Below are 12,785 nucleotides of genomic sequence, written 5' to 3' on the forward strand. Positions count from 1 at the left end.
GCTCCAATCAACAAATCTTTATGGAAAAACTGAGAGACATATTTATGAAGGCTTGAACTCTCCTTGTTCTCCATGTAAAATCCATGCAGTCCCTCAACTTCTTGGGAAAGTGTTCCTCGTGTGAGTACACAGATCCGTAATAAATGCACTCACTACAGAACTCCTATAGCACTTAATAGACTGATTTCTCAAACTTTTCTACAAAGTACCCTGAATTTCAGAGGTTTATAATGCCAACCTCTGGGGGTAGGACTGGATGGAAAGGAGCCCATGGTTCTGTGTCTGTTTGGGATGACAGCTTCAAGAGTACTGCTTTAGACACAGAATGTTTCTAATTCACCCTAAATGTCTATCTATTCTTCACCACATTATACTCATGTTTATTTAAGTAAGTTAATACTACTGGTATTTTCCCATGAGGTAGTCTCACAGTAAAATTGACCCCAAGAGAAGGTGGCATATTTACTTTGTAGCTCTATCATTTTTTTTTCTTTTCTTTATTTTTTTTTTTGAGACGGAGTCTCACTCCATCACCCCGGCTGGAGTGCAGTGGCGCGATCTCGGCTCACTGCCACCTCTGCCTCCTGGAGTCAAGTGATTCTCCTGCCTCAGCCTCCCAAGTAGCTGGGACTGCAGGCACACACCACCACGCCTGGCTAATTTTTATATTTTTAGTAGAGATGGGATTTCACCATATTGGCCAGGCTAGTCTCAAACTCCTGACTTTGTGATCTGCCTGCCTCGGCCTCCCAAAGTGCTGGGATTACAGGAGTGAGCCACTGCGCCTGGCCAGCTCTATCTTTAAACTAATGACTGTGTACTTTTGAATGTAGTCCCTTATGTTATTATTTGTGTTTTAATGAATATCCTGGCAGGGAAAAGAAAGCCAACTCAATAAAATGAACTGTATTTTTAAACTCTTATGAATCAGTTGTTCTAATATAGTATTATTCACTCATATGTGACATTGAACTTACCAAATGTTTCTGTAAGGCACAAACAAAAAATTTAGTTTCCTTTTTCATTATTATACTTGGATTAAATGCTCAAATATATTTTATGATGATTTTAATTTAGAAAGTATTACCACTTTATTTTATTTTTATGGGAGCTATCTGCAAGTAATTTTTTTTATGACTGAACCTCAGTAAGTGGTTTGTGCAGGGAATTTGACCCTTGACAAGAACATGTTTGCAATTGATTAGCAGGGAAAACAATCCAAGACTTAAGTCATCAGTTTTGGATGTCAGAATATCTGACAGCCTCATATAATCAAAATGTTGCTTCAGTGTAAATTAAAGAATCAAAATCATGAGAAATTATTGCCATCTTTGGTGGAGGAGATATTCCTGAAAGGTATATAACACACTGTTGCTAAGTTAGGAAGAGAAAGATAACATGGCAAAATATAAATTTAAATTTTGATTAGGAAAAAATATTTAAGATAATAATGAAATCTGTCCTTTCTCATCTGTGATGTGATAAAAACTATACTGACTTAATTTCACTGAAAAGACTAAAAGATGAATGAATTAAAGTGAAAAGTGCTGTTACAGAACTCCTATTTCCCCAGCAACGGGGGTAATTAGTCACAGATCACTTTTTCGTTATTCTCAGTCTCACTCACTCCTACTTCGAAGGTCTTGCTTTTCACAACCATGAAGCTCTTCTGGGCTTCCCTCTTTCATAGGTAGATTATTTCCCTATCTTCAGCACCTCCCTATTCTTACCTGTCCTGAGAAAAGGCTTCTGGTGTACTCTTCATTGACCAACATTTTTTTAAGTCACTTCACTCTCAACTTCAGAGCCTATAGCTTGTTGTTCCTAATTGCCTATCAAATTCAAATTACACTGGCAGCATTCAAAGCTTCCCCCACTGACTTGTACCTGCTTCTATGGGTTACTTACCATTACATCACTATTTGCTATCTGAGAAACAGATGTGCCACTTTTCTTGTTCTTTGTACACACAGCCCTCTGCTTTTGGTTATTCTTTAATGATATTTTGAAGACAGTGGATATTGTACTATGCTAGATTCCAGGGTGCAAATATGAACCAACAAAGTCTCATTCTTTAAGGTTTGCAGGAACCAGTATATGACAGGCGTAAGTGTCTGCAATTCTGTGTGGTAAGTGAAGTAATACAATTATAAATAAGTTGTACAGTGATAAAAAGAGAAATAAATATGAAGACAAATCTGTAACACTATTTTGCTCACATAACAACCAGTTATTGTGGCTTATAAGTTCCATGAAGGCAAAAACTTTCTTTTGATTATGTAAGTACTTCAAAAGCATAGGTTGAATAAATTCACACTGAACATACTGTCAGATCCTTCTGAAGTAAGGAGTTATCCCTGAAATTTCATTCGACATAGAGAGCTGATGATAATAGTATATTTGCTTTTTTAATTGTAAAACCACCATTTGTGGTTGAAATCACCCTTGAGGAGGAGTAAGAAAACCTATGGCTTTAGTCCTGACTTGTTCCTAATAAGCCACGTGACTTAGAACAAGGTATTTCACTTCACTGAGTGTCATCCATTTTCTCCCTACGATGAATAGGTTGAGCTAGATGTCCCTAATTTCTTATTCTGCTCTTACAATCTTTAATTCTCTGTGTCAGTATTCCTTCATTCCTTCAACAGACACATACTAATAGAACCTACAGTGTGTATGCCACTAGATCTTAAGATTTGTTTATGTCACAGCTATTCAAATTTCATCATTTCTAAACTGGGGCTGGATGTCTTGACAGCTAGAATCAGCAAAGGGATTAACCACCTAAGGTTAGTGCTGTGATTTATTTTCCCACTTCTTTAACCCTGGAGACATTGGCATGGAGAGAGAAACTTCAGCTCTTTGAGCATTCTCCTGATCACACAGAAAAGCAGGAATCCACATCATATTTGGCATGTTTGTTGATAGTGAGACTCTGGAGTGACTGAGTGAAGACTGGAACTGAGCTAACCTGACAGTTTGAGAGCTTAAAAGCATCGATTAGTTCATGTGTAAGAATCTGACCTTCTAACTTCCTCCATATTGTGGTTTTGGTTCCTATAATAAGAATTATAAAAAAAAAAGCAAAAAAAAAAAAAAGGAAAAGAAACCCTATTCTTTTACACTGTGTAGTGATTATTCTACCAAAATAATAAAGGACATGAATTAATATACACCAGTATATTTTAAGAGTCTTACACACTAAGGACTAAACTGACAAGGATACAGTCTGGGGATTGTATTTCATATGTGTCCTCAGTACACATTCCCATGTTAATCACCTTTGAAAGAATCAACTTCCAGAGAGAGATGAGCACAAATGCATTTTGTGCTGTACTTATCAGGCTACCCACTGACAGATATTCATATTGCAGTTTTTAATTAGGTGACAAAGCAGCTTCACATACATGGTAGTTGGTGCTAATGAAAATTTACATGAGGAACCAAAGGAAATTAAATAGACGTGAATATTATCATTTTTCACTTTTTCTTTTATTTGTGGTAACAAGAATGTGTGAATTGAAAATTTAAAGAAAAATAATAGTTGACTTAGTTTTAAACATGAAATATACTGAATAAGAAGTCACACTGGTAAATACAAAAAAGTACTTTAATATTTTATTTTGACACTTTGTAACAATAAAAGAAACACACCATGTTTATCTATTCTAACTCTACAGCACTGTGATGAATGGGCCATAAAAAACCTACCAATTAATGCTGGTTTTTAAAATAAAACTAAGTTCATATTTTATAGAGAAAAGGGTGACAATGCTTATCATTTTAAAATGTGTTATTATAGATATGAATGTGAAAAGAAGAGAGAACCACCGGGGAAATGAACTCAGTATTACACACTTTATTGTTACTTCACAACTTGAAGATTTTTGGACATGATGTGTTTGGCAAAGTTCATTAGATTTGCTGCAGTAAGTCAACTGTTCTCAAAATCTCATGTATCTGAATAATTCTGTCTTTAACTTAACTACTCTATTTTCTATTCCTTGTTTTTCTTCTTAAATATATTTGAGAATATATGATATTTAGTTAACAAAAATGTTTGCAACTTTAAAATTTCAGTGAAAAGTAATCATATAAATAATATAATTTACATAACAGCAAAGGGAGTCTTTCAGTAAGAAAACATTTACTCATGTATCATTTAAGTACTCTTACAGAAAACTGTATTTTGATAATGTATATGAAAATTCCTAAATTTATATAAACAACAGCAATGATGTAAATTTGTAAACTCTGTGTTATCTTTTCTGAGTTATTCTCTCTCTCATGATGAACTTCCTAGGAACTTACCCCTATGATATTATGCAAAATTAAAATTATCAGCACTTGCAAATTTTATATATATATATTTCTTATATCTTCCAAGAATGATAAAATTTCTTAAAGAATAATCCCATATTTTAATTTCTAATTTCCATTTATACCCCTAATCCACCAGCACTGTATTCTATATTTAACAAACATTCAATCAATACTTAGAATCATCATGTTGCCCAAATCATATTGGACCTGGCATATCTCTGATTATATTTATTTTTTAAGAAAAGTGTCACTGATATCCAAACATATTAATAAATACAATTCTTTATCTTAAAATGTTCAAATAATATCAAGAAATTTAGTTCATCATTAAAAAAAAAAATTTTCCTTTTTTCTACAGATAGAGGAAGAGTAGACCTGGAGGCCATTGAAGGATTCTTTCTATGCAAGCTGTCTAAAATCTTTGTTAATTTGTCTGATTTTTATTATTACTGTACCATAAATATTATAGATATATTTTATATAAACATTTGTGACAAAAAATTGATTTACCATCAATAATTTATTAATTTTATAAAAGTATGTGAGATCCTTTGAATAACCACCATTTGTGGGAAACATGCTTTGTCTTTACACAATTGTATTTTGTGTGTTGACATATGCTCATAATACTTATGCTTCTATCTATTTACCTGTCTTTCCACAATTGTATTTTGTGTGTTGACATATGCTCATAATACTTATGCTTCTATCTATTTACCTGTCTTTCTAAATTACATATCAAATGGTAGATGGTCAAGTAACTTATTGGAATGGTAAATAGAATGTGTAGTTCAATGTAAACACAAATGGTAAAAAGCTGCTTAATAAATCATCAGAATATAACATGACATATTATAGCAGTCAGTTTTAAAACACATTTTTGAAATGTATGACAGTGAATAATGAGAAATCTCTGCACTGGCTTTGAGAAAAAAATGTATTTTGTTCTTTGCATGCCCTAGAACATCTAGCCTTACCTTACACATAACAGATGGACAATGAACACGTGTTGGATGTATTTCTGACAATGTAGACAGAGAGTGTCATGTAATATGATTTATGGAATAAAGAGAAACAAATAGTCTTGACGGGAGGGAGAGAGGATGACAAAAAGTCTGTTTCACAGTAATTTCTCATTAATGGTGATGCTACTTTCCAGCCGACTGCTTGGCAGGGGACTATCTGATCTGCTCTCTGCAGCCAGCCTATTGATTTTGTGGGTCGATGTAATCTGATGCATAAAGAGGCAAGAAAATGGGAGGCAACATTTTCCTAGATAACTGCCAAGAAGCAGATAGTTTACATTTGATGCATCCAGGCTAAGTGGCCCCACATGAAGTTGAATTATTAGTAAAGCAATCCTGACACTGACAATTCTCTTTTTCAGTAGGTCTAATGTTAGTGAAAGATCTGTTAGATTTAAAGAAAAGCAAAGGTATGCTTGAGAGGTTAACTCTATATGGATACAAGGTAAAAATTGTTTTTCCTTTCTTATATATACAATGATGTACATATACATATCGAAGCCTAATTATAAGTCTTAGATTCCAGTGGCTCTAGGTTTTTGTTTCTGTAGATGTCTACTGTCTAACCATTTTACTGCTAGTTAGTGCTCACACTGCATGCAAGTTAAAATGATTAGCTTGGAGAAGACATCAACAATAAAACAACATCTTCAAAGCAAAAATGTTAAACCAACCAAGCAACCAACCAAACAAAAACCCAGAAAAGCAAGTGAAAAATGCAAACAATTCATAAAATAAGCAAAAACTGTTGAGGAAGAGGATAAAAGTATTGTATAAAAGAGGATTTTGTGTTAAATTCCAGTTTTAATATTTCCAGCAGAGTGTCTAACACGAATTATACACTCACAAATTGCTAGTTTCTTTCCTTCCACCCCAGGAGAGAATGTTAAATGTTACCTGCCATAGAGGGTCTTTCTGCTCAGGGAAGAGCTGAAAATACTTGTGGGCCAGTTGCACTGGAGGCAGAGTTTGCAATTTCAGGTTGGTCCAGCTCTGCACAAAGTTGGCCAAGTTCACAAAGGTATATAACCCTAGGCGGTCATTTCCATAGTTTGATAAATGGGTCATGAAAATGCTGATCTGAAAGATAAATAAAAATGACCACAAAAATATCATATGCTTAAGCTCAAAAGTAGCAGTACAAGCCCCAGGCAGCACCTCACCTCATCTTGGAATTTCACAAGAAATACAATGATCTTTTTAAGTGGAAAGCCACATGTTTAATTGTAATCTCAAAATAACACTTAAACTCACTTTTAAAATTGAAATTGAAATTGAGAGTGTCATTTCCTCACTGTTCTTCAGAAGTACAGTGTTACTTTGCATATCAGTTTTGCTTATTGTGGAGCCAATATCATCAAACTTCAATCTAGTAACTTTCAGACTAGTGAAGAACCAATGTTAGACCAGTTCTAAAATTAAACAATTTTTCCGGAACTTTTCTGGTGTAGATATGTGTACAGGTTGAAATAGAATCAGATTCAAGAAAACGTGTTTCTTTGTGGTCTAATTAAATGAATTTTATTTCAGTAGAGACTATAAATGTTTGCACAGAAACTGATTGCATTTAGCCAGAAACTTTTCCCCACTCATTAATCCTTTTACAAATTTTCATACCCCAATATTAACTCTAAAAATATCATGGCATTTCAGTGTTGTTCTTTTGTGTATCATAGACAAAGAAAAAGTGAAATTAGATTAATTGGTATTGAAAGAGCAACCAAAAATTCAAATGTTATTACAAACATAATCTAATATTTAGTTCATTAGGCATTGCAGCAGGGATTTTAAAAAAATACTAAATAGAAGAGAAATTGCAAAATTCTGATTTAAATTGCAGAGATTGTTTACGCAACTCGTAAAAAAGAGAGTTCATCACTTTGTGACAAGTATAATTTTGTACTTGTTTCTCAATTTCATGATATTTTCAAATTTAATTATCTTAAAAATTCATTTTACTATTTACTGTATTGATCTGTATTGTAAATGTTTTATAACAACCCAAATATTATAATGAAATAATTTATTAACTTTATTAGAAATATAAGGCTAATATAAGGTTATAAATAATAATATTAGAATAAATGTAACATCTGAAGCTGAACAGAAAAATAATATAGAAGAAAAGTCAAGTGTCTCATGGCTAATATTTGTATGGAAACTCGCTGACACTTTTTTAAGGGTTTATGTTTCTTGGTGTGGTTATTTGGAAATAAAATGGGTTTGCAGAACTATTCCAATGTTAATTTTATTGACACCTGGTTAGATATTAGCCATGCAATAAAGACTACATGCAGACCTTCCGTTCCCATGATCTAATATGTCACTGGATAACTATAAATATCTAAAGAGGAGGCCTTTTGTCTTAGAAAATAATAGAAGCATTATCTTGTACCAGAATTTAGAAAATCTACTCTGGCTAGGCACTGTAAGTTAAAACCCCACTATAGGTTAAAAACACCTAAACGTTAGTTGATAAAATGGTTTTACTTGAGATTCATATGGAATCATTTAAACAAACACAGGCATATATGTCACTGGTCAATGTTACACTGACCAATCTGATAGATATCAGTTTGTTGTTTGAATGCCCTTTTCATTGTGGAAAAGACGTTCTCTATTATGTGTCATACTAGAATACTGAAAAAAATATCTGAAGAAAACCTACTATAATTAAAAAGTCACACCTCATCATGGTTGAAGGTAGAGAAGAGAATGTGGCTTTAATGTCTCTAACTTACATAAAATCTTACCTAAAATTCATATCGTGTTTGCTTACTATGTACTAAGCAGGATTCTAAGCCCTTTACATATATGAAATAATTAAATCCTCTCAATGCTGTTACAGATAACTACTGTTATTGTCCCCTTTTACAGATGAAAAAAAATGAAGCACAGAGCAGTTAAGTAACTTGTTCAAGTTCTACATCTAGTCAGTGGCAGACCAGGAATTTAAACCCAGGCAGCCAGATTCCCAATTCTGACATATAATATAACTGAAACCTTCGCCAAAACATATATATATACATTGAGTTTGACATCCATCATTTTTTTTCCTTTTGCCCTTTTCAACAACAACAAAAAGGCAAGACAAAGAACATATTTTTATAAAAGGTAGTAGAAAACTATGTAAGTATTATCCTGGGAGCTGAAAGTTTTTATTTTTCTTTTTAAATTGGAATGAAAAAAGAAAAAATACTTTGGAAACCTTAAATGAAAGCTTTTAAGACAATGAATTATAGCATCTGAGAAGAATATTACTAATAGACTGCAAATTTATCTTTGAAGACAATATCACTCATCATATTTCTAGTCCATTTTTTATCCTTGGAGTATATTCAAATCTTTTATTCAAAACATCAAAAAAGACTATAGATATTTTAAAAATATTATTTATTTGATATACCTAGGTAGAAATTTAAGTTAAACCCCTTAAATTTAAGTTAAACCACTTAATCTCTTTAAAGTTAAGCCTCTAAATATTAGTTGACAACGATTTTAATTGAGATTCATATGGAATCTCAAGTAAAATTTAAATCATTTAAAAATTTTAAATGATTCCATATGAAGGTCAAGTAAAATCATTATATCAACTAATATTTAGGGGTTTAACTTAAATTTCTACCTAGATAAATTATATAAACGTAACACTGTCCAATGTCCCAATCTCTCACTCTTGAATTCTTTTATCTCAAATAGAAAGTTCCCTCTTGGCAGGACTTAGTTACAGAGTTTCTGTAACATAGCATGGTATCAGTAGTTGATGACCATATAATTGCAATTGTTGTCATAAGAACTTATTTATAATCACCACAAAATAATATGCATTCGATCCTAATAAGTATGCATTTATCTCATGTCACTACTGTAATTAAGAAATAAGACGGTGTAAGTAGCATGCTTCAGGATAATTATGGTTTCCCAGGACCGAAAATAGTATGAAAAATCAGGCTGCAGGCTAAATGCCGAAGAAAGATAATAATGTCCTAGAAATCTACCACCTGCCCTCTTAGCGTTGTTATTTTAAGAAGGAATTGTAAGGCACCTGTGAGAGTCTAAAGTCTGACAAAATTGTAAATAAGAATATTACTTTGAGAGTATCGTAAAGAGTATTTTTATATCATAAGCAGATGTATATTATCATTTTATAAGGGTATTAATATAGGCTTTTAAAAGATTTTTGCAGCAGACTGGTTCTAAGTCATTTTTCCAGAACATTCTTAGGAGGATAAGCTTAGTTTGATGAAAAAAAGTGTAAAAGTGAATGCAGGGCAAATGGAAAATCTGTCTTTGGAAGAAAGCAGAGTCTGGAGATAGTGGTTCTAAGCTGAGGCATGCTGCTGCATTTAAATTTTCCTTTACTGAGAATAAAAACAAGCACCCTGTCCATATTGGTTGTAATCACTGTTGTATGGGGCAACATGTGCATATGCCTTACTGGTTAGAAACAAATTAGTGCTGGTATATGGTCAATTGGTTGCACTTTAAGAAAAACAATTCTGCAAGCACAGCTTAACTGTGCATATCTGGCTTGCTAAAATCACCTATTGTGCAGACACAGCATTTTAGTTTTAGCATTTCTGGGCAAATGGCTTCTTTAAACAAACAAAATAAAACCTATTTCAGAGAGTATAGGTGTATAAGACAAATTAAAAATGGATGTTGTTGAGGCAAAAGTAAGAGAATTCAAAAGATACGTGGTATGAGATAGTAGCAAATAATTTTTCATAGACTTATGTTGCCACTATTTTTTACTGTTTATCTTGTTTTTTATACATTTATTTTGATTATTATTTTCTTACTGCATACTAAAAATAATCTTTCTCAATAGTGTACTCCCAAAAGTATCATCTGGGGAAAGTATGACAGTACTACATGGATAAAAATGGTTTATATATACAACCCACTGAACCTTGAAATATTGCAGCTCAGAGATATGCATTGATTCAAACAAGCAGAGCTTTATCTTTCATATGAAAAGGACAGGAAAGGACATCTTGTTCAATGGATGAATTGAAGAGTAAGATGTTCAGTAAGTGCTAATTTCAGTAGGCCAATTGCAGCAGGCCTTCCAAGAGGGCACCAAGGTCTGGGTGCCATTGCTTCTGCCATCAAGCACTCTGGGCTGCCTTTATCTTGTTGTTGGCACTTCTACCTATGTTTCTCCCTCAACTCTCAAGGCTCTCAACTTCATTATAACCAAAGATAAAACAAGTCTAAACTTTCTTATCTGTTGTAAAAATATACAAGCAAGCTTATGGGCACGTTCATAGTCTATTCATTAGAAACATAAGCAGTTTTTCATTAACCTGATTGTCAGATACAATACATATACTCAAAATATGGGAAGACATTATCTATGGAATAAATCTGTTTAATGATGTATCTAAAGTTCAAGGAAAAAGGAAGCTTTATGTATCAAAGTGTATAAATCTTGATAATAGGGAATTGAGTAAATATAATTGAACTTTATGGAGAATCCTTAACTGTGGGTAAACACACTGTCATAGTGACAAATGGAATGGTGGTAAATAAATTAGGCAACTGGTTATCCCCCGACCATTTAATTGTAAATTATACAATTAATTGTTTTTTGTAACATTTTGTTTTTGTCTTATGAAGCTGCTAATATCCAAAATATAAGAAGAGAAGAAAAAAGGGAAGAACAAAATAAAAGTGACGGGCCTTATTTTATCCACAAAATGAAGCATCACTCTCCAGGTTGAGTTAGAATATTTTCAGTGCCAAGACCAGAATAGTTTCCTTGCTTTTCCTACTCATATGACAAATAGAATGGTATTGTAAACTGTATGATCATGAATATCAGTAGCCAGAATATATTATACAGCATTTTTAAATTGAAATTAAAAATCATTTTTAGAGCATACATTTTTAGTTAAAGTACACATTGAATATTTGGGTATTTAGTCTTGTGCCTTACAGTGCCTTTAAAAGTCAAATCATTTACAGAATAGTCAGATATTTGGTTCCTAGGAAAAAAATGCGCAATCACAAACACAGAATGAAACAACGGCTTTGCAGAGCAAGAAGAGAGGCACCCTGTTTTAGGGCAGCTTGCTTTGTGCTCATGCTGCAGCACACTATTTTTCAAGATAGGCATTAAATATTCCATTTTTGCCTCTGTGGCTCTGACAGTGTGCCCCTTTTCAGAATAGTTCATTGTGTTTAAAAATATGTCCATTATCTTGTTAAATTATTGATTATGCTTTTAGTTCTCATAAAACGTTAAGATAGATGGAATATAGGGAAATATATCCCTGATGGCTCATCTGATGGGCTTTGGCATTGTACTCACATTTTTCTTATAAAAGGTAATTTTGTGTCTTTATTTTATTCTAAAAATAGTCTGGAACCATACAAGGGATATTAAGAGTCAGACTAGGCTTAACATTACTAATAGTGCCAATAACACTTCTTGATTTAAACACACATAACTATTGATAATAATTGTAGGCAACTCAGTCTTAGGCAACTCTTCAGGCCTGGGCAACTAATAACTTCGTAAATGTCAACAGCTATGTTCTTAGATATCAAAAGTAAGGAAAGTTTGTCCAAACCTAATATAACTATATTAATCTTTTGCTCAATCTAAAAATGGTTCCCAGCTTGGAGTCTACTATTTAGATACATCATTTTGTTTTTTTAAAAATGAAACATTCCAATGAATCATTGATTAATGATTGATCTTAACATATTATGTTGTTGAATGTTAATGTTAATTTACTTACATAACTTTACAAAGTGGTTTTATGTGCACTTTTGTTGTGTTACTAGGAACTAAGAAACTGTCTTATTTATGAGAAAAGGAAATGAGGATCAAGGGTTTCAGGTGACCTGTCTGAGGTTATACAGGGAATTCTAGCAAATCCAGCATTCAAAGTAGTCAACAAGCGAGTTGCACGCTTAATGATTTGTTAAGAGAGTAGCTCCTATGTTAAGTGTTATTAACACACACAAGCGCGTGTGTGCAAGTCTGGGCATAGGAATTCAGAATCAGTATTCTTTCTTATTCCATGGTTCTCCCAGAACTTTGGTGACAAATTCATCAAACTTCCGTCTATTTTCTGCTTCATCTTCTTCTATTATTTTATTTACCTGGTAAATTTTATTTATAACAACCCTATATTGCAACTAATGATATTTCTTCATAAGCTTTTCCTAGAATGGATTAAATCTAAAATATCACTTACATATTTTTACTTTTTTGGAAATGAAAATGAAATTTGATATTTCAATATGTATATCTATGCACACCCTTGCATTTCAGCTGATTACTGACTCTAGACACTTCAAGATAATAAGTACTGAAGAGAGAAATGATTGTTTCACTTGGAAAGATTTTAATTCTCTTGCAACACTAAAAATAGATGCCAAGTTTTTTCACAATGGAACACAATAATAGATTTCCATTAAGAA

The 12,785-nt window shown here is 32.8% G+C and overlaps 1 protein-coding gene across 1 annotated transcript in view; it reads right to left on the reverse strand.

Moving 5' to 3' along the window:
* Window positions 1-12,785, reverse strand: part of LOC100607259 (N-deacetylase and N-sulfotransferase 4) — a 274,548-nt gene that overhangs the window by 36,188 nt on the left and 225,575 nt on the right. Inside the window, exon 7 of the mRNA XM_030798085.1 lies at window positions 6,246-6,428. Coding sequence (XP_030653945.1) covers window positions 6,246-6,428 — 183 coding nt within the window. The remainder of the gene's footprint in view (window positions 1-6,245; window positions 6,429-12,785) is intronic.

The sequence above is a fragment of the Nomascus leucogenys genome, chromosome 18 (genome assembly GCF_006542625.1).
Source record: "Nomascus leucogenys isolate Asia chromosome 18, Asia_NLE_v1, whole genome shotgun sequence".
NCBI lineage: Eukaryota > Metazoa > Chordata > Mammalia > Primates > Hylobatidae > Nomascus > Nomascus leucogenys.